Genomic DNA, 27310 nt, shown 5'->3' on the forward strand with positions numbered 1-27310 from the left:
TAGAAAGGCATGGCATGGAGTTTATTTGAAAAGCAAGCAGGTTACACAATGAAGGGAGAGATCATGTAAATAAATGCTCATTAAAAAGTTCTGACACAGAAGCAGGGAACTTCTCTGGCCCTCAGCCAGCACACCAAACCAGAGCCAGCAGTACATATAAATCTGAAGAAAATTCATGTGTCCGACAAGCTGCCATCTCAAGAGCTCTTCTCCAGGGGAAATCAAAAAGTGAACCTAAAAGAAAAAAGTGGAAAGGTGAGAGGAGACATGCAAGGTTTTATAAAATGTTTTATGATACTATAGACAGCGCCCCACATCCTGGACAATATTTAAACAAGGCTAGAACCAGAACAAAGCAAATATTTTTCACCAAACATTTTATAGAAGAATCCATAAAAATTAACAATCAAATCTGAGGTCCCAACACACCAAGGCAAAGCTGACTAGGAATTGGTAGCCATGCGTTCTAACTCCAGCTCTGCAATTAGCTGCACGCCTTTACCTCAGTCCCTCTGACCCTTCAGGCCCAACTCTTAGAGGTGAGGATGCAGCAATTTAGCCGAAAGGGCTTCTCTGGATCTAGCAGGCTTATAAAGCACTAAGTTCCACTTTGGGGGAGGATGAAGAAAGAATTTAGGAGAGAAAGTAGAGAAAAACTCCCAATCTCAGATTCAATAAAGGAAATACAAAAGAAATAACTTTGTTTTCATTTAAATGTGTTTATTTTGGGAAATAATATGGAGAATTACTCCAAGAAGTGTCCACACTGCTGCTAGAGTCAGATGAGTTAAGTCATAAGGTGAGCCCTGCCTCGCCTCGCCTGGGCCTTCCTTCCTAGTGCCCAGGAGAGCTGTGCTCCAGTATGGTCGAGTCACGAGGAACCCCTTTGCCCTGGCGGCTCCAAAGTCCCTGGCCATAAGCAGTCGATCTTCCCGCAGGGAGCCACACAGACACTGTAATTTTCTGTGTGTGTCATGACTTGAAAAAGCTTGGGAAACAGTACCTTTCAGAAAAGCTGAGCTACCACAGGAAGTAAAAACAGCACCACCTAATTTTGTGTATTGGTTCTAATCTGGATTCCAGCATCAGTTTTAAAAAAGTATCTTCTGACTTCTAGCCAGTGCTTTTACTTCACTAACAATGGTATTTAGAGAAATATTACATAATTTCAGAACATTTCTACATCACTGGAATTGTGAGAAATGTGTAAAGAAAGAAAAAAAAAACAGGGAACAAAAAGTACCCACAATGCCAAAAAAGAAGACAAAGACATATTAAAACTCATCTTTCCACGGCATCAAATTTCTTAAAGCAACAGATATGAATTAATATAACATCAGTTCTAATGGCCCAGGTGAGAGGACTAGAGCATAGGGCCATTTCAGTCAAGAGGTGACTCACTTACAATTATAAGAGAAATCCTAGTTTAATACAAAACTCAAGTTTTGAGATTCTATGATGTTAAAACATTTAAATCTAAAACAATAGAGCTGGCCCTCGAGCAAGTAAAAATGACGCATGAGAGAAAATCACTTTGATAGTGGTTTTCAGAAAATTCTATTTACAAAGATCTGCTCCCTTCTTTTAAAGCAAGAATATATTTACCAGACAGTTTTCTAAAAGCAGAGGTTCTAGGATTCTTTGAAATGTTAGTTCAGTAAAACTGGCCTACTCAACAGGCTCAAAAGAATGGTTTCCACTGCTAACCAAGAAGATAAAGGTTTCAAGAAACTAATAGAATTTACTCCTCTGAAAGCAAGACATGCAAAATGGAAGACACCTACTGAGAAAAGTTAGCATGACTTCTATTTCTCTCATGCAGAAACGACAGTACCACTTGATCAATCTATTTCTAATCATCTTAAAGAAAGCAAGGCACAACACAAAGAACTGTTAAAAAATAATTACTCTCTGTATTGATACAAAAGATAATGCCAGACAGGGTCATTTCTATTTGGAATCTGTATTCCTCCCCAGCAGCATCTCTATTCACACATGAGCACTGAGCAGGTATGTTCAAATACTAATTTTCCTTTACATCCACTTCATCCTGGATCCTGGGCACCCAATTAAAAAAAATGTAAATCAAAGACCATTCTGCAGAAATCCTAGGTTCAGTGCTCAACCTGGGAGTCTGACAGATTTTTCCAGAACTATTCTGACCAACATTAAGGCCACAGGCCACAAATGACTATATAAACTTAGTTAAAATTAGATAAAATTCAAAATTCCACAGTCACTTAGCTTCATTTCAAATGTTCAATAACCACACGGTGGCTACCATCCAGGTAGCACAGACTTAGAACATTCCCACACTGGAGAAAGTCCAGGGTCATCCTCTCTGGACAAAGTCAGTTCCCTTGCATTTCTTCTGGTTCACATCAAAGGTAACCAACTTTGCAGAAACATTTTAGATAGCCTGACTTCACCCTTTCTTATCTACCTCTCCTGTTTTTTCCATTTTAAAAAAAGCAACCTTAATGTTTTTAACAAAAACTGAACAAGATGAATATATTTCTCATCCAAAGTCTTTCAACATAATAAAGGAAGAAAATAAAATTCTGCATCAAAATGTCTGTTCAATGCCCACTTGGTCACTTATTAGTTCCAGGGTCTAGACCAGTGGTAGTCAACCTGGTCCCTACCGCCCACTAGTGGGCATTCCAGCTTTCATGGTGGGCGGTAGTAGAGCAACCAAAGTATAAATAAAAAGATAGATTTAACTTATAGTAAGTTGTTTTATAAAGATTTATTCTGCCAAACTTAGCGAAAATCCGACATAAAGTACTTGGTAAGTAATTATTATTATATGCTGTAACTCTGCTTTATAAATTTTATAAAGTAAAGTTACTTCCCTACTTTATAAATCACCATTACTGTGGAACCGGTGGGCGGTTAGAAAATTTTACTAGTAACAGAGATACAAAAGTGGGCGGTAGGTATAAAAAGGTTGACTACCCCTGGTCTAGACCATGGTTGAATTACTTCATGTGTAACAAAAAGACTACTGTTTGTCCATCTCCATCCGAGGGTGGGACATGAGGATCACATGGGCTGCGTGTGTAGAAGTGTAAGTGGAAATGGATACAAGTCCTGCAATCCTGGTGGTAGCTATAATGCATTTTACAAATGTTGTCTAATTTTGTAGAAGGCCTTGTTTAAACATTATGGATTTTGTTATAGACAGTCACACTTTAACTTTCCCGTGAACAGATGATGGGAACCTGGTAATAAGTATAAAAGCTAACAATTAAAGAAAAAAGAAAAAGAAAAGGCAAAGCCCAACTGAGGATCCACACAAATAGCCCAATTCTCCTTGAGCACAATGGGAACTATCATGGATTCTTGTCATCAGAGGCTTCGAAGCTGCAAGAAACTCTGAAGAAGATCCAGGCCAATCCCTCACGATGTAGACAGGGAAAGTGGGACTGAGGGACAAGTTTATTTGTCCATTTCACAATGCAGGTCTTTCAACTTCTAGTCTAATATTTATTAAGTTTTTCCCTTAGCTTCTTTCTTTCACAGCACTCTCCACATGTCTTAGCATCCATATAAGTAATGATACAGCTATTTTAGATAGCATTTTCTTGTAGTTAAAAATGATTCCTTCCGATAGCAAGGATGACGTCAGAGTAATGGCGGGGTAGGAAGCGATACCGATAAATCTCCCACAAAACTCAACAAGATCTTCAACCAGAAACAGAAAAACCTATACTTGGAGCCTCCAGATGCTTCGCAATACACCCGAAGGTATGGTCGAGTGAAAAATTGGCTAAATATATAACCAAACCCCGAAGGAAATAGGGAGTAAGAAATGCTCTGCCTTCCTCACCAACCTAAACAAGGCGGCTTTCTCTGGTAACTGTGAATATAGAAACTGAGGCGGGCAAAGGGGGTGAATAGATCCAGGCTGCGGCACAAACGGCCGAACCAGGCTGTGGCACAGAGATCCAAGCCGAGGAAAAACTGATCCTGTGGCAACCCGGGCAATACAAGCTAACACTAGCGCCAAACCCAAACAAAGAAAGGCAAGCGGGGCAGCCATTTTACCCGATCTCCTGGTCGGTGCGCAGTTAGTGGGCGAGAGATTTCTTCCTAAGCCCCGGGAGTCGGTGCCCGTGTTACCCCACAGAGAGGCAGAGTCAGAAGCCTTTCTGTGGGCCAAAAGCAGAATCTCTGGGCAGCCCCATGGCCTGGGAAAGCCGCGTACGGGAGGGAGCGAGAACTAATTCCAACGGTGGAAATTTTCCGTGCTGGTGGGGGTTTCACTCAGAGGGAAATGCGGTCGGCCTCATATCCTGGTCTGCGCGTGCACGCAGATAGTGAGTGAGAGATTCCTCCGAGTGCCTCGGCAGTGCGCGCCCGTGTTATCGCACAGAGGGGCAGAGTCAGGGGCCTTTGTGTGGACCAAAGCAGAATCTCGGGCCGCCCCAGCGCCTTGCAAAAGCCGCGCACGGGAACAGAGCGAGAGCCAATTCCAACGCTGCAACTTTTCCATGCGGTTGGGGGTTTCACTCAGAGCGTGAGACTGCTGGCCGGATATCCTGGTCTGCGCACGCAGATAGTGACGAGAGTTTCCTCCAAGCGCCCCGGAAGTGGGCGCCCGCCTGTGTTACCGGACAGAGTGGCAGAGCCAGAGGTTTTTGAGTGGGCGGAAAGCCCGCCTGATTATGCTAGCAGCTCTGACTGACTGAGCCTTACCCAGAGCCCTGTGCTGACTGGAAATAGAGTGGGGAGTTGCCAGCTCTTTGAGCCTCTTACTATCCAGGCAGAGGCAGCAGCAACCCCATAGCTGGATTATCAGGCTACTAATTGAGGAAGGAAAGACTAGGAGAAAGGTTCCAGGAACACGGACTCTCTCACTGTCGGAGCCTATAAATGCTAATGAGCCTCGACTGCCAACGAGACTAAAGCACAATACATGACATTGCCATAGAGACTTATCAACTGCAAACCTCTACCTGAGAGTGCCAAAGGGGCAGAACCCGGGGTACAGAGTCACCGACCAGGAAGAGGGAGAGAAAAGAAAAAGCAAGAAGATAACCTCTCAAAATCAAGACTAATCTGCAGACTTTATAACCTATCCCATTTTATTATATTTGTTCGTTTGTTTCTCTTATCTTCATTCTTGATACTTTTTTTCCTCCTCCAATTTGGCCGATTAACTCTCTGCCGGTCTTACTCTCTCCTCTCCTTGAACTACACTACCCATAAGTGTTACATCTCCCATTATCTTTTCTCTCCTCTTCCTTTCTCTCTATGAGGGTTGCACTCCAAAACCCTTAACTCTCTCTCTCTCTCTCTCCTTTCTTTTTTCTTCTTTTAGTGGTTCCCTCTTTTTTTCTCTCTCTCTCTCTCTCTTTCTTTTCTCCCTCTATATTAGTTTCTTCCTTTCTCCTTTACATCTCCTCTCATTCAAACCTCAATAACAAACAAATTCTCTTATCTGGGACTCAAACTCATGTTTGTGGCATTTTGGGGTTTTACTTCACCTTTTTAACTCACTAGCAGTGCTCCCATCCCTGGCTCTCCATTTTATCTAATTCTTGTTCAACTAAATACAATAGTAATTTTTTAATTTGTCCCCCCATTTTTCTGTTTTCCTCTTATTCCTCTCATCATAACTCTTAGACAACCAACACCTAAAAGCAAATCATTTTATTCTTGACCCAAATTTTTTCCTTATTTGCTTTTTGTGGGTCCATACCCTCTTTTATTTTCTTTTTTTTTTTTTTTTTTGCCCCTTTATTACTTTTCCCCAATTCAGGCCCTCCATCACAGTCATTGTTTGTTATAATTCACAGTTCACCACAAGATTTTCTCAAGAAAGAGGGGAGAGGAGAGGAGAGGAAAAAAGGAGGGGGGCCATAATTTCCTTTTTTTAAATTTTTATTTTATTTTATTTTTCTTTATTTCATTAATTTGTTTAAAAAAAAAACAACTCCTTTCGATTTTTTATTTTTTTTAACTTTTTATTCTTTATTAAATCTCATTAATACTATCAACAAAACTACCCTCAGATGCCATTAAGGAAGAGAAAATCAAATATCATGGATACAAAAGAAAGAGAGGTAACACAGCTAGATGAGGAAAAATCTATGGAGAAAAAATTTAATATATTAGAAACCTTGGAGCTAAATGACAGAGAATTCAAGATAGAAATCCTAAAAATCCTCCGAGATATACAAGAAAACACAGAAAGGCAATTTAGGGAGCTCAGAAAACAACTCAATGAACACAAAGAATATATGTCCAAGGAAATTGAAACTATAAAAACAAATCAAACAGAGATGAAAAACTCAATTCACGAGCTGAAAAACGAAGTAACAAGATTAGTTAATAGAACAGGTCAGATAGAAGAGAGGATTAGTGAAATAGAAGACAAGCAACTTGAGGCACAACAGAGAGAAGAAGAAAGAGACTCAAAAATTTAAAAAAATGAGATAGCCCTACAAGAATTATCTGACTCCATCAAAAAGAATAACATAAGAATAATAGGTATATCAGAGGGAGAAGAGAGAGAAAATGGAATGGAGAACATAAACAAATAATAGATGAGAACTTCCCAAGCCTGTGGAAAGAACTAAAGCCTCAAGTTCAAGAAGCAAACAGAACTCTGAGTTTTCTTAACCCCAACAAACCTACTCCAAGGCATATCATAATGAAATTGACACAAACCAACAGCAAAGAAAAAATTCTCAAGGCAGCCAGGGAAAAGAAGAATACAACATATAAAGGAAGGCCCATTAGATTATCATCAGATTTCTCAGCAGAAACTCTACAAGCTAGAAGAGAGTGGACCCCAATATTTAAAGTCCTGAAAGAGAGGAACTTTCAGCCACGAATACTATACCCATCAAAGCTATCCTTCAAATATGAAGGAGAAATAAAAACATTCACAGATACAGAAAAGATGAGGGAATTTATCATCAGAAAACCCCCACTCCAGGAATTACTAAAGGGGGTTCTCCAATCAGATACAAAGAACAAAAAAAAACAGAGCCACAAGTAAAAGCTCCAAGAAGAACACAAAAAAACCAAATTTAAACTGTGACAACAACAAAAAGAAAGAGGGGGAGAAGATGGAGATTAACAGTAGCAAAGGACGATGGAGTGCAAACAGTACCAAATAGTTCGCTACAATGAACAGGGTAGGGACCCTTTTCATTACTCAAAGGTAACCACCATTGAAAAAACCACCACAGAAGCACATGAGATAAAAAAGATAGCAACAGAGGGAAGATGTATGGAATACAACCAAATAAAAACAAAAGATAGAAAAACGAAAGAGAAGAATCAAACAAGACACAAAACTAACAGAAAGCAATCTATAAAATGGCAATAGGGAACTCACAAGTGTCAATAATTACACTAAAGGTAAACGGATTAAACTCACCAATAAAAAGGCACAGAGTAGCAGAATGGATTAAAAAAGAAAATCCAACTGTATGCTGCCTACAGGAAACTCATCTAAGTAACAAGGATAAAAACAAATTCAAAGTGAAAGGCTGGAAAACAATACTCCAAGCAAATAACATCCAAAAAAAAGCAGGTGTAGCAATACTCATATCGGATAATGCTGACTACAAGACAGGAAAAGTACTCAGAGACAAAAATGGCCATTTCATAATGGCTAAGGGGACACTGAATCAAGAAGACATAACAATTCTTAATATATATGCACCAAACCAAGGAGCACCAAAATATATAAGACAGCTACTTATTGATCTTAAAACAAAAACTGACAAAAATACAATCATACTTGGAGACCTCAATACAACGCTGACGGCTCTAGATCAGTCATCCAAACAGAGAATCAACAAAGACATAGTGGCCTTAAACAAAACACTAGAGCACCTGGATATACTAGACATCTACAGGACATTTCATCCCAAAGTGACTGAGTATACATTTTTCTCCAGTGTACATGGATCATTCTCAAGAACTGACCATATGTTGGGCCACAAAAACAACATCAGCAAATTCAGAAAAATTGAAGTTGTACCAAGCATATTTTCTGATCATAAAGCCTTGAAACTAGAATTCAACTGCAAAAAGGAGGAAAAAAATCCCACAAAAATGTGGAAACTAAACAACATACTTTTAAAAAATGAATGGGTCAAAGAAGAAATAAGTGCAGAGATCAAAAGATATATACAGACTAATGAAAATGACAATACGACATATCAGAATCTATGGGATGCAGCAAAAGCAGTGATAAGAGGGAAGTTCATATCACTTCAGGCATATATGAACAAACAAGAGATAGCCCAAGTGAACCACTTAACTTCCCACCTTAAGGAACTAGAAAAAGAAGAACAAAGACAACCCAAAACCAGCCAAAGAAAGGAGATAATAAAAATCAGAGCAGAAATAAATGAATTAGAGAACAGAAAAACTATAGAAAAAATTAATAGAACAAGGAGCTGGTTGTTTGAAAAGATCAACAAAATTGACAAACCCTTGGCAAGACTTACCAAGGAAAAAAGAGAAAGAACTCATATAAACAAAATCCAAAATGAAAGAGGAGAAATCACCACGGACATCGTAGATATACAAAGAATTATTGTAGAATACTATGAAAAATTATATGCCACTAAATTCAACAACCTAGAAGAAATGGATAAATTCCTAGAACAATACAACCTTCCTAGACTGAGTCAAGAAGAAGCAGAAAGCCTAAACAGACCTATCAGTAGAGAAGAAATAGAAAAAAAACCATTAAAAACCTCCCCAAAAATAAAAGTCCAGGACCTGATGGCTATACCAGTGAATTTTATCAAACATTCAAAGAAGACTTAGTTCCTATTCTACTCAAAGTCTTCCAAAAAATTGAAGAAGAAGCAATACTTCCAAACACATTTTATGAGGCCAACATAACCCTCATACCAAAACCAGGCAAGGATGGCACAAAAAAAGAAAACTACAGACCAATATCTCTAATGAATACAGATGCTAAAATACTAAACAAAATACTAGCAAATCGAATACAACAACATATTAAAAAAATAATACATCATGATCAAGTGGGATTCATCCCAGAATCTCAAGGATGGTTCAACATACGTAAAACGGTTAACGTAATACACCATATCAACAAAACAAAGAACAAAAACCACATGATCTTATCAATAGACGCAGAAAAGGCTTTCCATAAAATACAACACAATTTTATGTTTAAGACTCTCAACAAAATGGGTATAGAAGGAAAATATCTCAACATGATAAAGGCCATATACAATAAACCATCAGCTAACATCATATTAAATGGCACTAAACTGAAGGCTTTCCCCCTTAAATCAGGAACAAGACAGGGTTGTCCACTCTCTCCACTCTTATTTAATGTGGTACTAGAGGTTCTAGCCAGAGCAATCAGACAAGACAAAGAAATAAAAGGCATCCATATCGGAAAAGAAAAAGTAAAGTTATCACTTTTTGCAGATGATATGATCCTATACATCGAAAACCCCAAAGAATCCACAAAAAGACTACTAGAAACAATAAGCCAATACAGTAAGGTCGCAGGATACAAAATTAACATACAGAAGTCAATAGCCTTTCTATATGCCAACAATGAAACAATTGAGAACGAACTCAAAAGAATAATCCCCTTCACGATTGCAACAAAAAAAATAAAATACTTAGGAATAAACATAACAAAGAATGTAAAGGACTTATATAATGAAAACTATAAACCATTGTTAAGGGAAATCGAAAAAGATATAATGAGATGGAAGAATATACCTTGTTCTTGGCTAGGAAGAATAAATATAATCAAGATGGCTATATTACCCAAAGCAATATACAAATTTATTGCAATTCCCATCAAACTTCCAATGACGTTTTTTAAAGAAATAGAGCAAAAAATCATCAGATTTATATGGAACTATAAAAAACCCCGAATAGCCAAAGCAATCCTAAAGAAAAAGAATGAACTGGGGCATTACAATACCTGACTTCAAACTATATTATAGGGCCACGACAATCAAAACAGCATGGTATTGGCAGAAAAATAGACACTCAGACCAATGGAACAGAATAGAAAGTCCAGAAATAAAACCACATATATATAGTCAAATAATTTTTGATAAAGGGGCCAAGAACACACAATGGAGAAAAGAAAGCCTCTTCAATAAACGGTGCTGGGAAAACTCGAAAGCCACATGCAAAAGAATGAAACTGGACTACAGTTTGTCCCCCTGTACAAAAATTAACTCAAAATGGATCAAAGATCTAAACATAAGACCTGAAGCAATTAAGTACATAGAAGAAGACATAGGTACTCAACTCATGGACCTGGGTTTTAAAGAGCATTTTATGAATTTGACTCCACAGGCAAGAGAAGTGAAAGCAAAAATTAATGAATGGGACTACATCAGACTAAGAAGTTTTTGCTCAGCAAGAGAAACTGATAACAAAATAAACAGAAAGCCAACTAAATGGGAAATGATATTTTCAAACAACAGCTCAGATAAGGGCCTAATATCCAAAATTTACAAAGAACTCATAAAACTCAACAACAAACAAACAATCCAATAAAAAAATGGGAAGAGTATATGAACCGACACTTCTCCCAGGAAGAAATACAAATGGCCAACAGATATATGAAAAGATGCTCATCTTCTTTAGCTATTAGAGAAATGCAAATCAAAACGGCAATGAGATACCACCTCACACCTGTTCGATTAGCTATTATTAGCAAGACAGGTAATAGCAAATGTTGGAGAGGCTGTGGAGAAAAAGGAACCCTCATACACTGTTGGTGGGAATGTAAAGTAGTACAACCATTATGGAAGAAAGTATGGCAGTTCCTCAAAAAACTGGAAATAGAACTACCTTATGACCCAGCAATCCCTCTACTGGGTATATACCCCAAAAACTCAGAAACATTGATACGTAAAGACACATGCAGCCCCATGTTTATTGCAGCATTGTTCACAGTGGCCAGGACATGGAAACAACCAAAAATCCCGTCAATAGATGACTGGATAAAGAAGATGTGGCACATATACACTATGGAATACTACTCAGCCATAAGAAATGATGACATCAGAACATTTACAGCAAAATGGTGGGATCTTGATAACATGATACGAAGCGAAATAAGTAAATCAGAAAAAACCAGGAACTGCATTATTCCATACTTAGGTGGGACATAAAAGTGAAACTAAGAGACATTGATAAGAGTGTGGTGGTTACGGGTGGGGGGGGTGGGGGGTGGGGGGGGATGGGAGAGGGAAAGTGGGAGGGGGAGGGGCACAAAGAAAACTGGATAGAAGGTGACAGAGGACAATCTGACTTTGGGTGATGGGTATGCAACATAACTGAACGACAAGATAACCTGGACTTTTTATCTTTGAATATATGTATCCTGATTTATTGATGTCACCCCATTAAAAAAATAAAATTATTAATAAAAAAAAAAAAGATTCATTCCTCACACATTCATTCAACAAACATGCATTGAAACAGCCTCTAAGCCCTGAGGCCCAACCCTTAGTGGGAAAGATGGGGAAGTGAACCAAGTTTCCTAACGGTGTGTAAGTGCAGCATTAGAGGCATGCATGGTGGACCCTCCAAGGGCCCCAGCAGAGGCTCTTCTGCAACTTGGGGCTGAAAATGACTTGGAGTAGGAATCATCAAGCTGAAAAAAATGGAGAAAATGAGGCAGGGAGTTAGGACAGCAATGAACTTCGTAATCACAAATCTACTTGATATTCTCTCTCATTCTCTCTCTCTGTCTCTCTGGTAACTTTAAATAGACCAACTACAATACAAAGCTCAACCGCCAGCTGGAGTGTCAATTAGTATTTTTCAGTAGGTATAATAAGCAGACTCGAGGTTTTAATAATAGGTAAAGAATTAAACTTGCCCTCTGAGGAAAAAGGGGGGGGGGGTGAAGAAAAATTATGCTGTTTAGCTCAAAATATATTCTTCAAATTTAAAATAGTTTCCTTTTTGAAAACTTATTTGGTGGCTGAACCTAATTCACTATAAGGTGAAATGTCAACAAAAAAAATAAATTAAAAAAAAAACACAGCCTTGCCTGACCAGGCAGTGGTGGAGTATATAGAGCTTTGGACTGGGATGCAAAGAATCCAGGTTTGAAACCCCAAGGTTGCTGGCTTGAGTAAGGGGTCACTCACTCTGCTGTAGCCCCCCAGTCAAGGCACACATGAAAAGCAATCAATGAACAACTAAGATGCCACAACAAAGAACTGATGCTTCTCATCTCTCTCCCTTCCTGTTTGCTTGTCCCTATCTGTCCCTCTCTCTGTCTCTGTCACACACAAAAAGCCTCTCCCAACAAAAAATTACAAATTATTGCCAGGGGGAGGTCATGTTGAGAGCAAAAACAGGTCTAGAACAAACCAAAAGGGAGCTCTTGAACTGACAAGGTAAGAAAAGGAAATAAAACCTGCACAGGAGCTTTCTTGTGTATCAAAAGCCTTAGGCCACTGAAAGGCTCCAGGCCCTTTGTGCCTAACTCAACACTGCCCACTTCTGGCCAGGATATAAAGCAATCCCCCACCCAGCATCTGAGCCAGTTGAACCTCTGCTGCCCTCCTGTGACTGGAAAAAAATAGGTTTTATCACAATGATATCAGGGGCTTCTTCCCCCAAACTCAAACCTCTTTGTAGTACAACGTCTCAGAATATGAAACATACAATCCACTAGGTGGCAGTAGAACCTAAAAAATAATATTTGATTTCCTCCTGAGAGAATTCTCTAGATCACTGATGAACTTGAAAAGCCAACAGTAATTGCATATTTGTAAATAGTACTGCTTGTCAGAGTTAAGTTCTGCCCAGCCCTGTGGCTACCCTGCCTCATCCAGGATTAAATGTTAAGAATTTTTAAAGACTTCTGGGATACTGGCCTGCATTATAAAAACACAACACTAACACGGATTAACACAAGCATTAGCCAAAACTATCTCCATGAGGCTGAGCACATTTCCAAGCTTAGATGTGAGCCTCTGTGCCCATTCCACTTTACCCTCTGATCCAGGGCCCGAGTCCAGAAGTCTCCTTCCCAAACTGTGACCCAATATGGCTATGTCCCCCTTTCTCCCTTTCCCTTGGGAACACCAAGAGAGTCAGCCATTTTTTTCTTTTTTTTTTTTTTCTGAAGAACTGCACAAAGAGCTATGGAAAAACAAATAAAGTAATTACAGAGTATAAAATTTAAAATATTCAAATCTACTTAATTTCTGTGTCACGCATTCATTCGAAAAAAACTGCCACCTAAGTACACTGGTCATCACTTTAAATGTGCATGAATTCTCCCAACTCAGAAGCTTACTAGAATTTTGTACCTTTGTAGTTACACATTTATGATAATCTAAATACTGAATCTATTCTTGACCGCCAGAACAGACATCTTTCAGCAGCGCTGCCAACGGAGCGGCTTTTATCCCAGGATTTCTCAAAAGGCCATCTTGGGACATGTTGTCAAGACCACAAAATCTAAAGTTTGGCAAAGGTTGTACTTAATAGATCTAGATTTACATTAATCCTGACTGAACAAAACTGCCACAAACTTCCAGTCTTACAGCAGAGGAAAGGAAATGGGACTGGAGAGGAATTCAAAGGGAACTTCAGCTGAATCCACTCTGTTCAAAATCCATTAATTCTAGGTGGTGGATACCTGGGTGTCTGTTTTATTCTGACTTCTTCTGTATTTTATAAATTGTCATAATAAAAACAAAGAAAAAAAAGCGCCTGACCAGGCGGTGGCGCAGTGGATAGCGCGTCGAACTGGGATGCAGAAGACCCAGGTTCGAGACCCCGAGGTCGCCAGCTTTGAGTGCGGGCTCATCTGGTTTGAACAAGGCTCACCAGCTTGGACCCAACGTCACTGGGTTGAGCAAGGGGTTACTCAGTCTGCTGAAGGCCCACGGTCAAGGTACATATGAGAAAGCAATCAATGAACAACTAAGGTGTCGCAACGAAAAACTGATAATTGATGCTTCTCATCTCCATTCCTGTCTGTCCCTATCTATCCCTCTCTGACTTTCCCTCTGGCTCTGTTAAAAAAAAAAATTTAAAAGAAGAAAGGAAAACAATGAGGGGGAGTAATAAAATAACTGGTAACTTTTTAAATACATTTCTTTAACTCTACAATTGTCAAATACCTTATAGTAAACAACCTTAAGGAAAAATGGGATATAAAATTTTTTTGAAGTCAGACTGTATTATCAGACTTATTAGTTACAAGGTATCTAGCAGCAAAGGTTTCAGAACCTGTTTTTCATCTGTAAACAGAATTAGCATGCCTATCCTAATGAGGTAATTTTAAAAATAAGACACAGAACAAGAAGCACTGAAAGCCTGGCCCGAGGTGAGCTTTCACTATCTGTTAATGCCAACTTCCTTACTGCTCCAGGAAAGAATTTATTTTTTTAACTCAATGCCATTTTCTTTTGATCTATATTTTTCAGAGTAGCTGCTGGTTTTAAATGTTACCGCCAAATTCATGCAAGAGCAGCACACTACAGATGTTTCCTCTTTTTATACCCAACTTTTAACATACTTGGCAAGTATAAAGAATGTTCAATCTGTTTTGTTCCTCTACCTTCTGAGTTGGTATAAATATTGAGAACTTGCTTGGAAAACTGTTTTAAAAGTGTTACGTCGGCGCTGGCCAGTTGGCTCAGCAGTAGAGCATCAGCCTGGCATGTGGAGGTCCCGGGTTCGATCCCCAGCCAGGGCACACAGGAGAAGCGCCCATCTGCTTCTCCACCCTTCCTCCTCTCCTTCCTCTCTGTCTCTCTCTTCCCCTCCTGCAGCCAAGGCTCCATGGGAGCAAAGTTGGCCCAGGTGCTGAGGATGGCTCCATGGCCTCTGCCTCAGGCACTAGCATGGCTCCATTTGCAGTGGAGCAAAGCCCCAGAGGGGCTGAGCATCACCCCCTGGTGAGCATGCCGGGTGGATCTCGGTCGGGCACATGCAAGAGTCTGTCTGTCTGCCCCCTCCCCAACTCCTCACTTCAGGGGGAAAACAAAGTGTATGTCACACTGCACATAGAATCAAGTGAGAAGCACATAAAAAAGGCAAATAGATGTAGGTTAGAATTTGAGAACAGGACAGTAAACTATGTCAAATAAAGGGTCTCAATAAAAACCCCTGTGCAGTCCATCAGGTAGAACATACTCTCTATAAGGATTTCACACTGCAATCTGGAATTGGAAGGTTTTGCTGTACCCTGGGCCCATGATTCCCAACTGAACAGGTGGCTATATTTCAGTTACAATAGTCTGCAGTACGCAGTTTCTGCTAAGCCTGCTTTCTTTAGTCTCTGTTTTTGTCATAATTTTAAAATACTAAGTTCTCTGCACTAGTCCTCCTCCAGTCACAACAGCCCTAAGAAATAATTCTGCATGATTTGTTATCTCCTTGAGTCCAGAGAACTTCCTAGAAATGTTTGTGCTGTCCCTTTCTTAAGCATACAGATGACTCATCTAGAAAAAATAACCCGAGAAATCTACAGTAAGGCAATCAGAAGACTTATGACCTTTCCAGAAAAGTTATTATCAGGGAGCCCAAGAGTTACTCATGATGTTTGCAGGCCTAAGGTCAATGTTGGCGGGTCAGCTTTCTACCTGCACTTAGACAGTTCTCACCGGTCAGACCTTGTCTTCTGCCTCTACATAGTGGCTTCCTTCCCTCGACTCCCACAGCATTTTGTTCACATCTTTAGTACGGCTTGCACAATGCTGTATTTAACTGCTGTGTGTGCAAGCCTTTTCTCCTTCTATAAGGTAGGAGCAATATTTTACTTTTCGTTTTATACCCAGTACAAGGCATTGACTGGCACATAGAAAAGAGAGGGACAACTCCTGATCAGTTCTCCAGAGTTAAACTGTATTAGAATAATAGAGAAGTGGTTCCCAAACTTTTTCAATGAAAGAAACCACCTCTATAACCTTATCACTACCAAAAATGAAGCCTTACCTGAATTAATAATTGTTTTTGAGGCAATACCAATTATGAAAAGGATCTATGTACTATAAGTAACTAATTCATACCAGAAATTGAAGTATAGTCATTGTCACATTATTGTGTTCACCTAGTACATGGCTGCTCTAACTCTTGTGCTGGATTTCTCATCAGTACAAAAATGACAGCTTCCCAAAAAAAGTGATACAAAGAAGTTGGTCCTGAGATATTCTTCCCCTAAACAGGGTAACATTTCCTAACGTTTTCTTTTCTCTACTACCCCATAAATACTACAACATTAAATTTTGTAGTGAAAAGGCAAAGAAAAGAGTATATTCATTGGTCAGTAAGGCTGCATGGGGTATTGGAAGAGCTCTAAACCAAGAGCACCACTGGACTAAGACACTATTCTACAATCATTTATGTGGCCAGGGAAGGGCACTGGCTTATTCTGAACCTCTGTCTTCTGATAACTAAAACATGTTATATAGAGTTTGGGAAGTAGGAGCTTTCACATTCTGCTTGGAAGGGAGAGGGGAGAGAAGAGCATACCACCCATAGGGAAGAAGAGCGTGCCACCCATAGGGGAGAGAAGAGCATACCACCCATAGCGGAGAGTCCAAGCAAAGAGGGCTTTTCAACTTGTCAGTGAAAACAACTCCAGCTCCAATGCTGTTTTATACATGTAGAACCTATGACCTACAAGGTATATAAGTTTGTTTAGGGAAAATGCTAAAAAAGAGAAAATGGCAAGTAAACAAATGGCATCACATCCTAAAGTGTTCTCCCGAGCTAATCCAATTTCCCTTTTTATTTCTACTTTAGCATATATATTAGCAAATGGTCACAGTCATTTACTCAGCATATACTGGATGTCTGTCAGGTGTAAGCACTATACTAGGTATTTTGGGGAGAATGGCCCAGCATTTAAAGTCACCTAAGATCAAAATCAGAAAAAGGCCCTGGCTGGTTGGCTCAGCGGTAGCGCGTCGGCCTGGCGTGCGGGGGACCCGGGTTCGATTCCCGGCCAGGGCACATAGGAGAAGCGCCCATTTGCTTCTCCACCCCCACCCCCTCCTTCCTCTCTGTCTCTCTCTTCCCCTCCCGCAGCCAAGGCTCCATTGGAGCAAAGATGGCCCGGGCGCTGGGGATGGCTCCTTGGCCTCTGCCCCAGGCGCTAGAGTGGCTCTGGTCGCGGCAGAGCGAAGCCCCGGAGGGGCAGAGCATCGCCCCCTGGTGGGCAGAGCATCGCCCCTGGTGGGCGTGCCGGGTGGATCTCGGTCGGGCGCATGCGGGAGTCTGTCTGACTGTCTCTCCCCATTTCCAGCTTCAGAAAAATACAAAAAAAAAAAAAAAAATCAGAAAAAAATTAGAGCAAATATAAAAGCAAAATGTACAATTTTTTGTCCCTTCCAAAATCTCAGTTATTTTCATGGAGTTATTGGTGCAGAAATTTATGTATTAGCTACAGGCAAACTCCCATTTTCTTTTACCTTAATGATTTGCAGAACAGTGAGAAAAAGCAATGACCAAGAGCGGCAGCACTGAAGAATCATGATGATAATGTATACTGTGCAGACTAATGAAAAAGTGTGCAAACATCTTACAGCGATATAGGAACCTTGCCAACCATGTTTAAAACCAGCCCCATCCAATTTCCATTTCTAAAATCAACATGATGGGACAAAGGCTGTGATCACCACTTACATTCTTCTAGTCTCCCACTCCTCAATTAAGAAAACAGGAATGACTCAGCCAACGAAGTTCATGACAACAAGGTGCAGGATGGTGCTGGCAAAGAGAAAATCAGCAAAGGCTCGCTCCGGGGAGATGCCTTGGAAATCCGCTTTGTTCTGTGGGTTGATCTGGATTCTCAGACAAACTATACAAGAAACAAAGCACAAAAATTATTATCTAGAAATATAAGACAAATATGACTGCTAATGAGCACAGACATACCCTATGACCCAACAATTCCGTTCTAACACACATCAAAAGGAATGTGCAGGAACACTACCCATGACAGCCCCAAAATGGAAGCATCTAAATGTTTGTCAACAGTAAAATGGATAAATTATGGCATATGTATACAATGGAACACTATTTAGCAATGAATAGGGGAGGGAGAAATGGAGGAAGGTGGTAAAAAAAGGTACAAACTTCCAGTTATAAGATAAATAAATACCAGGATGTGATGTCCAGCTTTATGATGATAGCTAACACTGCTATATGATACACACGAAAGTTGTTAAACAAGTAAATCCTAGGAGTTCCCATCACAAGAAAATCTTTTTCCTTTCTTTTTTAATTGTACTGTATCTACATAAATGTTAACTGAACCTATCATGGTAATAATTTCACTGGTATATGTAAATAAAACCATCATGCTGTATGCCCAAATCTTATATAGTGATGTATGTCATAAAACTGGGGGGCAGGGGGGATCAGCAAACCAAAAAAAAATAATAAAAGATGGCTTCTGCAACTATAATGTTGAGCAACACAATCCAGGCACAAGAAATATATGCTGCATGATTCCATTTATATAAAGCTTAAAATAAGGCAAAGCCAATCTAGGGTAATACAAGCCAGGAGAGTGGCTTCTATCTTCCACAGGAGGAGGGATGACTGGTAAGGTACAAGGCAGAGGCCTCTAGAGTGCTGGTAGTTTTCTTTCCTTTTTTTTTTTCCCAAAGTGAGAATCAGGGAGGCAGAGAGATAGACTCCTGCATACTCTCGACCAACGGACCAGTATCCACCCAGCAAGCCCACCAGGGGGCAATGCTCTGCCCATCTGGGGCGTTGCTCTGTTGCAACTGGAGCCATTCTAGCACCTGAGGTGGAGGCCATGGAGCCATCCTCAGTGCCCAGGCCGACTTTGCTCCAATGGAGCCTTCGCTGCAGGAGGGGAAGAGAGAGATAAAGAGAAAGGAGAGGGGGAAGGGTGGAGAAGCAGATGGGTGCTTCTCCTGTGTGCCCTGGCTGGGAATCAAACCCAGAACATCCACACGCCAGGCCGACGCTCTACCACTGAGCCAACCGGCCAGGGCTTGCTGATACTGTTCTACTTTTTTTTTTTTTTTTTTTTTTTTTGACAGAGAGTCAGAGAGAGGGACAGATAGGGACAGACAGGAATGGAGAGAGATGAGAGGCATCAGTCATCAGTTTTTTGGTGTGACACCTTAGTTGTTCATTGATTGCTTTCTCATATGTGCCTTGACTATGAGCCTTCAGCAGACTGAATGACCCCTTGCTCAAGCCAGAGACCTTGGGTCCAAGCTGGTGAGCTTTTGCTCAAACCAGATGAGCCCTCACTCATGCTAGCGACCTCGGGGTCTCGAACCTGGGTCTTCCACATCATAGTCCGATGTTCTATCCACTGCGCCACCGCCAGGTCAGGCATACATCTTGATCTGGGTTGTGACAAGATAGGTGAATTTAAAATCTCATTAATTTGTACACTTAAATTTTATGCTCTTTGTTTTTAAGGAAAAAAATATATAACCTCTCAGAGTTAGGGTAAAAACCAAAGGCTTACTCAGAAAGAAAATAATGATACATAATCAAAAAATCTTCAGAACTCTCATCTCCTGATTAAGTTATAAATTACACCTTGATTAGAAAGTAGTTGAGACAGTAACAAGGGGCTAGGCTGAATGACAAAGTTATAAAGCTGTAAATTATTTTCAACAGATTGTGAAGAGTGGACAGCAGAGATTATAAACATAAGATGCTTATCTGTAGGACCTCACAGTTGTAGAAAATCTTTTATCTCAAAGTTCTAGCAGCTACTTGTCTCAAAAAGGCAAATGACCTAAGCTACATTAATTCTGACAAATAACTCTCCACTGCCACATTCTACACCCTTGAAGACTCCAACCTGACACATTAGCCATCATCATCATTTGACACGAAAAGGGAGCTCAAGGGATACACTTTCCCAAAATACCTTTATGCCTGTGATAAATGATAACACTACTTAAAAAAAACCAAATTTGCTTCAGGCTAGCCCCCATCCCATCACTAACCAAGAAAAGGAAACAAAAGGAGATCTAACCCAGAGGTCAGAAAACTACCAGGCCACTTCTCCACAGTCCATCACCAAGGCAACCGAGTTTTCAGATGTTTAAACATGTAAACACTGTGGAAGCACCACTCATCTTTTCAAGCACCTGGACCCTTCAAAATATGAAGGACACTGACTGAAACAAGGGCAACCAATTAAAATCCTGCTGTGAAAATGGAGTACACTGGTTCCTGCATTTCAAAGAGCAACTAGCAATATCTATTAATATTTAAAATGTTTTTACCTTTTGACTAAGGAATTTATCTTACAGAACAATGACATTCTAACAGCATGCTTATAAAGTTGGGGGAAAAATGAAAAAGTCCAAACATCATCAAGGGGATTATTTAAATAAATTACACTACATACATGCAGTGAATGAAATCCCACGCAGTCATTCAAAGAATGACTTAAATCTCTATAGGTTGACAGTAAAGCTATACAAGACATATTACATCAAAAAAAAGCCAAAAAATTATTCTCTTCCATATTTTGTAAAGCGTGTCTATATAGAGATAATATTATTTTCTCATGTTTTAGTTGGACTCTAGGAAAATATGGAGAAATAGATACCAAATTATTCATAGTATCTATTGGGATGAAGGACAGGGGTAGTGTTTTGGGAAATATGAGAGGACAAAAGAAAAGAGAAGCTCCTCATGAAGGTGGACAACAAACTGATGTGTTATCATCATCATGATCACAGTACCTAAGTATTCCAATGACAACAGAAGTACGCTGTCCTGCTGAGATGCACCGGGCTGTGAAGCTCATAAGAACCAGCACTCCAATTGATGCATAAAACGCCCAAGAGGTGGTAAGAGTGGACATGCTGGGGGGAGGCTGCATGATCAACCCGGAATCTTTCCAAAGTATACTCACCATTCCAGAATCTGATAAGCCATCCCCAGGTGGAGAATCATAACATTCCAGAGTCTACGACAGGGTGTCATATCCCTCAGATACAATGGGGTACACAAAAGGCAAAGAACACCTGTTCAAAGAGCTCCTCCACAAATGATCCTCCACAAGTGCTCTCTCCCTGAGCACTTCCAAAGTTGGACATTTATTACTTCCTGAGGCAGCCTATTTCATTTTAGCAATACTAATTTAATCTATCTCCTTAAATGTTTATTCATGCTGCAAAATACTAACTGAGCATCTATTATGTGCCATGCATTGTCTCAAGTGCTGGGAATATGCTACCGAGCAAGACAGACAAGTCTTGCTCCCAAGGAACTTACACTCCCGTGGAGAGAAACGTATAATAATTAAGTAAGCAAATAAAGAATGAAATATCACATAGTGATATGTGCTGTGAAGTAAATCAAACAAGGTAATAAGAGAATGAGTGGGAAACTATTTTTTATTTGGTGGTCACAAACCTCTCTAAGAAAGTGCTAATTTAAGACCAAAATTTAAAAGATAGGAGCCAACCATGCAAAGGTTTAGGGGCAGAGCATTCCAGGTAGCAAAAACAATCTTGACATGTTCTTGGTATAACAAGTCAGACTGACCAGACTCTAGTGATCAAAGGCAAGAGAGGCTGGGCAGGAAGGCTCTATCTGGACTTGCATATCAGACATCAGTGAAGATGGCAACTGGGCAACTGGATTTACTAATCTGGAATTCAGGGAACAGGTCAAAACTAAAAACATGATTGTGTTCATCACAGTTACAAAGACATTATTTAAATTTGCCTGTAAAATGAAATACAGAGAAGTGTCAAGAACCGCGCCAGAGAAACACTGGCACAAACAGTAGAAGGGAAAACCCATGAGGTGAGAAGAAACAAGGTGAGTGTACTTTACTAGAAGCTTCAAGAAGAAAGTATTCCACACAAAAAGGCAGCCAATTACAATATGTTAAATGCTCAATGTTGCTGAGCACTCAGGTAAGTGAGGGAGATGGCCGTCAGATCTAGCAGGTAGTTTCACTTAGTGGTGGAGAAAGACCAGCACACCAAGAGTGGGTTAAGGAACGAATGGAAAACGAGAAAGCACAGACTGCAACCCGGACTATTCTTTGTAGGAATTCTGTGATGATGGAGAAGAAAGAAATGGAATGAAAGTGGAAGGGGTATCGGGTCAAATGAGTTCTTTTTAATTGGACAATATCAGAGCATGTTTGTATGATGAAAGGACAGAGGAGAAAGAGAGAAATCAATGACACAGAATGGAAGGAAGATTGCAGAAGCTGAGTCCCTGAGTGAGCAGAGGACTGGATCCTCTGCACAAGGGAAGGCACTGGACCTGGACAGGAAAGGGAACGTCATCCACCATCACGGGAGGTAAGCTGAAGAGTAGGAGTGCACGTGCAGGCGGGCTCCTGACTCCTCCACGGGAAGATCAAAGGAGTCCTCTCTACTTTTTCAGTGAAAAAAATAAAGCAAGATCATCAACTGAGAATAAAGAAAAAGAGAAAATATAGACGAGAGTGGAAAGAAAGTTATAAAGCGTATTTTAGAAAAGCAAACATATCAGGGAAGTATTACAGGACCACTAAGCAGGGCTGAGTGCCAATTTGTGTTCCTCTTCTCACCAATACTTCTCCATCACAGCACCATATCCAAATTTACTTGTCTGTATCCCCAACTCCATTATAGGCATTGTGAGAATAGAGACCAGTTGTGTTTCACAGTTGAATACTCAGTTCCTTGGCAGAGAACCTGGCACATAATTGCTCAGTATTCCTTAAATTATTACGCACATGCTCACAATTTAACACACACGGTGTTAAGCACTGAGGATGCAGAGATGAAAAGACAGCCCTTAACCTCAAGAGGCTCACCTTCCAGAGGGAAGACAGACATGCAAACAAATACAGTACAGTATCAAAGTGCCATCTCTCTCTCTCTCTCTCTCTCACACACACACACACACACACACACACACACACACACACACAAACACATGCACACACACTCTCTCACACTCACACACGGTGAAATAAAAATACAGGAGAAAAGACCTATGCTGGGAGAGTTAGGGAAAGATTCCAAAGGGAAGCAGCACTAGAGCTGACATGTCTAAGTGAAGGAGTTTTCCAGACAGTCAAGCAAAGATAAAATAGCTTGAGATGTTCAGGGAATATCAAGTAACTCAATAATGCTGGAGGATAAAGTACTAAAGCTGGAGATGTGAACAGGACCGCATCATGAAAGAGCCCATACACCATGGGGGAAAAAAGACACTGTAATTTTTCTTTGGGAACCACAGAAAAATTATAGGTATGAGTGGCATAGAAAAATTATAGATTTGCGAGTCAAAACAAGCCTGCAAACAGAGTGAAAGATGGATTGGAAGTTGGGAGATCAGGAAGGAAGCCTGAGTCACCTGAGAATAAAGATGTAGTAATAGATGTGAAAAGAGATTTAGAGGACTCTCAGGCACAAGGCTGGCAAACTTCCAATGTCTTGAATAACAGTTATAAGAGATAACACAAGAGCCCATAAAAATGATACATAATTCCAAAAAAAAAAAAAAAATGCCAGCCCCCAGCCCACACAGCCTAACCACTCCAGAAAGCATTCCAGATTAGGCTTAGGCCTCCTTGCCTTTCAAATCAAACTGCTTTTGTATTTGTTTTTTGGGGTTTTTTTAAATTTTTTTAAAATTCATTTTAAAGAGGAGAGAGAAAGGGAGAGAGAGAGGAGAGAGACACAGAGAGAGAAGGTGGGGAGGAGCTGGAAGCATCAACTCCCATATGTGCCTTGACCAGGCAAGCCCAGGGTTTCGAACCGGCGACCTCAGCATTTCCAGGTCGACGCTATATCCACTGCGCCACCACAGGTCAGGCTTGCTTTTGTATTTGTAAAGTAGGGGAAACAAAACTATTTTTCTATTTCAAAGTGTTTCATCTAGATTAGAGAACAGAATAGTCCAGTTGTGAAATGACTTAAAAAAATATTTCAAGATCAAAGACTTGTTTTAAGGACAGTCTTAATGTTTTCCACGTATCCCTCCTACATAGCACTTGTGCAGAAAGAGGGATTTCAGTTAGGTGAAAAAGCAAATGAAAGGGCTGCCAACACTGGAATGTTAGTCTGAAAAAGGGACACATGTCCTCCTCTAGAGATAGCTAACCACAAGGTAAACTGCTGAGAAAAATAATGTTCTACTTCTGTAGCAAAGAAAAAATAATGTTCTACTTCTGAGGTCCTTCTAAGTCCTACAATACTGTACACTTTTGATTCAAAAAAAAGATTTCTCAATGGCAATTTTCTTGAAAACTTCTGGCTCTTTCTTGAAACAACGTGTTAAGTCTCCAAGGCACAAAGGAATAGAAGAAAACAGATCATTTTTATCGGGCCCAAATAACACCAGTCGTTTTAAAAGTGCAGTAATATTCTATATTGTTTTAAAATGTACTGATCAATTTCCAAAGAACATCTGCTAAATAAATGCATGCAGAAAGAATGGAATAGACTAGTGAACTTTTCCCTTCAATTCATCCCACATGCTAAGTCTCCCCTTACTCAAAAATAAAACAAAACACAAAAAATTCTTATATGCTTCCCTATTACATACAGAATAAAATTCCCTTGGCCTGCACTCAAAGTTCTAGAATGCAGTACTACCAATCAGTATAATCTCCTACAGTTCCCTTTCTCAACAAACTGGACCCCTCCCTTTCCTTCCAACAGGAAACACATTACTGTACAGGGAAGTAAGAAATACCAGCACCATAAATAGGTACAAGGCTTTCCTTCCCAACAATCAGAACAAAGGATATACTTCAAATACTCATTTCCCATTAAAACTAGTCTATACCTGAGGACCTGGGCTAACAAAGAGCAGAGGAAGCAGGATTTAATAAGGTCGATCCTGACAAAAGAAATGTAGAACGAGACTTGACTTGGGGTAATGAACACAGTATAATATACAGATGATGTCGTATAGACTTGTACTCCTAAAATCTATATAATTAACCAATGTCACCCCAATAAATTCAATTTTTAAAACAATTTTAAATAATACTTTTTAAAATTTTTATTGATTTTAGTGAGAGAGAGAGAAGGAGGGAGAAAGAGACAGGAACATTTGAGCTGCTCCTGTATGTGCCCTGACCAGGGATCAAACCAACAAGCAACCTCTGTGCTTCAGGATGATGCTCTAATAAATAATACCTTCTGTGATAACTATGAATTGTCATGAATCCTTTCTTTTCCTAAAGGGAATTTCATTTCTCTGGCCCAATTATCTATTATCTAACAGCTTTGGAAATTCCAATCCCCCCAAATTGACTCCACTACTATAGTGCCCTTTCACTAGGCATTCTCTTCAATGACAGCCATGGACTTTTCACTGGGAGGAGGAGGGAAGAGAACCTGCCGATTCTCCTTTAGCCACAAGAGCCTCAAAAACAGGACTAGGCATATGGCATAGTTATCTGCTCAAAAACCTTCCGGTTTGGGCACACTATTAATCTATAACTCTAGTCCACTCCCATTCTTCAGTAAACCACAGGCTTCCGTGTAGTCCTGGGGAGTCATTTTAACCCTAGAAGCTTATGAAGCTAGAGTTATTTCAGCACAGAGATGTCTTCTTTTTATAAATCAACATCCGTACCCTTTTCAGACCTGAAAAAAACAAAATCATCAAATAAAATTCACCAGAGATTCTCAACATTCCTTCTCCTGTCTGGCTAATAAAAACTCTTAGTCACAAACAGTATTTGGAAGAAGAGGAGGGAGAGTCTATAGCAAAGAAGGTAGAGTATCTCATGCATCTGTTGATGGCACCACATCAACTTCTGAAGGCCAAAATGCTGCCACAGAGAACTAGATCTTGGTTATCTAAGGCAAAATTCAAAGATAATGAAATATCCATCCCATCAATAGGCCAACTCTGCAACTCCAGGTCAGGTTAGTGCACAAGTCATGAAGTCCTTAGGCTTATGTTAAGTTCTGAGAAAAAGAGAAGGCAAAGTATGTCTGAGTCTGAACTAGCAATATGAATGCATAAAAGCATTCTACAGATTTTTAACTTAAAGCTGCAATGAAGTCTTCAGTCCATTTTAACACAACATTTTGTCTGTAACCCAACTAGATTGAAAACTAGTTGAGGACAGGGAACATCCTTGAATATCTCCAAAGCTTTTACCATAATACCAATGGGATTCAATTCAAAATACAACTAACTGATGGATTGCCTGATGATCCTGCTGGGGGGGGGAGCATAAATTCTGACATGTTTCTAAAGTCATGGAAAAGATGGTACCAGTGACTGGCAAGGTCCATGTGGTGACCACCTATAAGCTGGACTAGCTAACACTGCCTGACTTTGGGCAAAAAAATTGTGGGGGCTGTTGGTTCTCATTAAATAGGGCAATCTACAAAGTATCAAACGCTGGGAATCCAAAAGAATAACAAAGTTAAAATAGAACTATGTAAATAAAAACTCAGTCCAGGATAGTGAAATATCTTCATCCACAAGAAATAAGTAGGTGAAGCTAAAAGCCAAAGTCAAGTAACGGGTTATCCACAAGCAAAGCTCCCGTATTTCTTACACTGTTCATTGGAACATTTCGGTGTAAGTTAGTAACGATCAGGTGAAGGTGAGAGAGATGCTTCAGAGTTAGGTTTTCCACTATAAAAGTCTACCAACTTTAAAAGGGTGTTAAAGCTAAGTGAAATTTGGAATGGCATCTTCCTGGACCAATATGAAGTGAAGACCAGATTGAGCAGCAGCGTGAAGGCAGTTTCTTTACAGATTTAATTCCACCTACTAGACAGTTGTTTGGTATTTGGTATGTGGCAAAATTTTGGGGCCTCAATTTCCCCATTCACAAAAAGAGGGCAACGCAGGTTCGTCTCATCTTCACGAGGCGGTGGTCTGATATAAAAAAAAAAAAGACTGTGACAACAAAAGCAACGCACCCAAGTAACACATAATTACTGCGATTACTTATAGAATCATTACCCGCTAGGATGAAGCTCCCCACACAGGAGATGAAGCCCGAGAGGAAAGAGTTGAAGGGGAAAGTCCCCACGAGGAGACAATAACCGAACTGCAGCGCCCCGGTCAGCAGTATGTACAGGAGGTACGCGTCCAGCAACTTCAGACGCTGAGGCGTGGTGCTCAAGTACTCTTCTAAGAACCGCGAGATGACCGACACCACTGAAGCCGACATGACTACAAGATCAACAGGCCACTCTGCACTCCCCAAACTCCTTAAGGACACGACCACCACACCGGATGTAGAGTTTGCGCGTGCGCATCGTTGTAACCGGCCTCGCCGATTGGCCAGTTTGCGCAGGCGTAGAGGTGGGCCAAAGAGCGACACAACTGATGCGCAGAC

General features: G+C 40.2%; 1 protein-coding gene across 1 annotated transcript; it reads right to left on the reverse strand.

Moving 5' to 3' along the window:
• Window positions 1-27228, reverse strand: DAD1 (defender against cell death 1). Its single transcript, XM_066341659.1, has 3 exons — window positions 26932-27228; window positions 17650-17824; window positions 1-234 (listed from the first exon to the last, which is right to left on the reverse strand). The coding sequence occupies exons 1-2, from the start codon at window positions 27140-27142 to the stop codon at window positions 17694-17696; spliced, it is 342 nt and encodes a 113-aa protein (XP_066197756.1). The 5' UTR covers window positions 27143-27228; the 3' UTR covers window positions 1-234; window positions 17650-17693.
• Between the last annotated feature and the right edge of the window lie 82 nt (window positions 27229-27310).

This window comes from Saccopteryx leptura, chromosome 6 (assembly GCF_036850995.1).
Source record: "Saccopteryx leptura isolate mSacLep1 chromosome 6, mSacLep1_pri_phased_curated, whole genome shotgun sequence".
NCBI lineage: Eukaryota > Metazoa > Chordata > Mammalia > Chiroptera > Emballonuridae > Saccopteryx > Saccopteryx leptura.

Coding starts and splice junctions, on each gene's coding strand:
- DAD1 (XM_066341659.1), bottom strand. CDS start 27,142: ATGTCGGCTTCAGTGGTGTCGGTCATCTCGCGGTTCTTAGAAGAGTAC. Junction 17,825..26,931: donor GGGGAGCTTCATCCTAGCGG/GTAATGATTCTA, acceptor TTTCTTGTATAG/TTTGTCTGAGAATCCAGATC.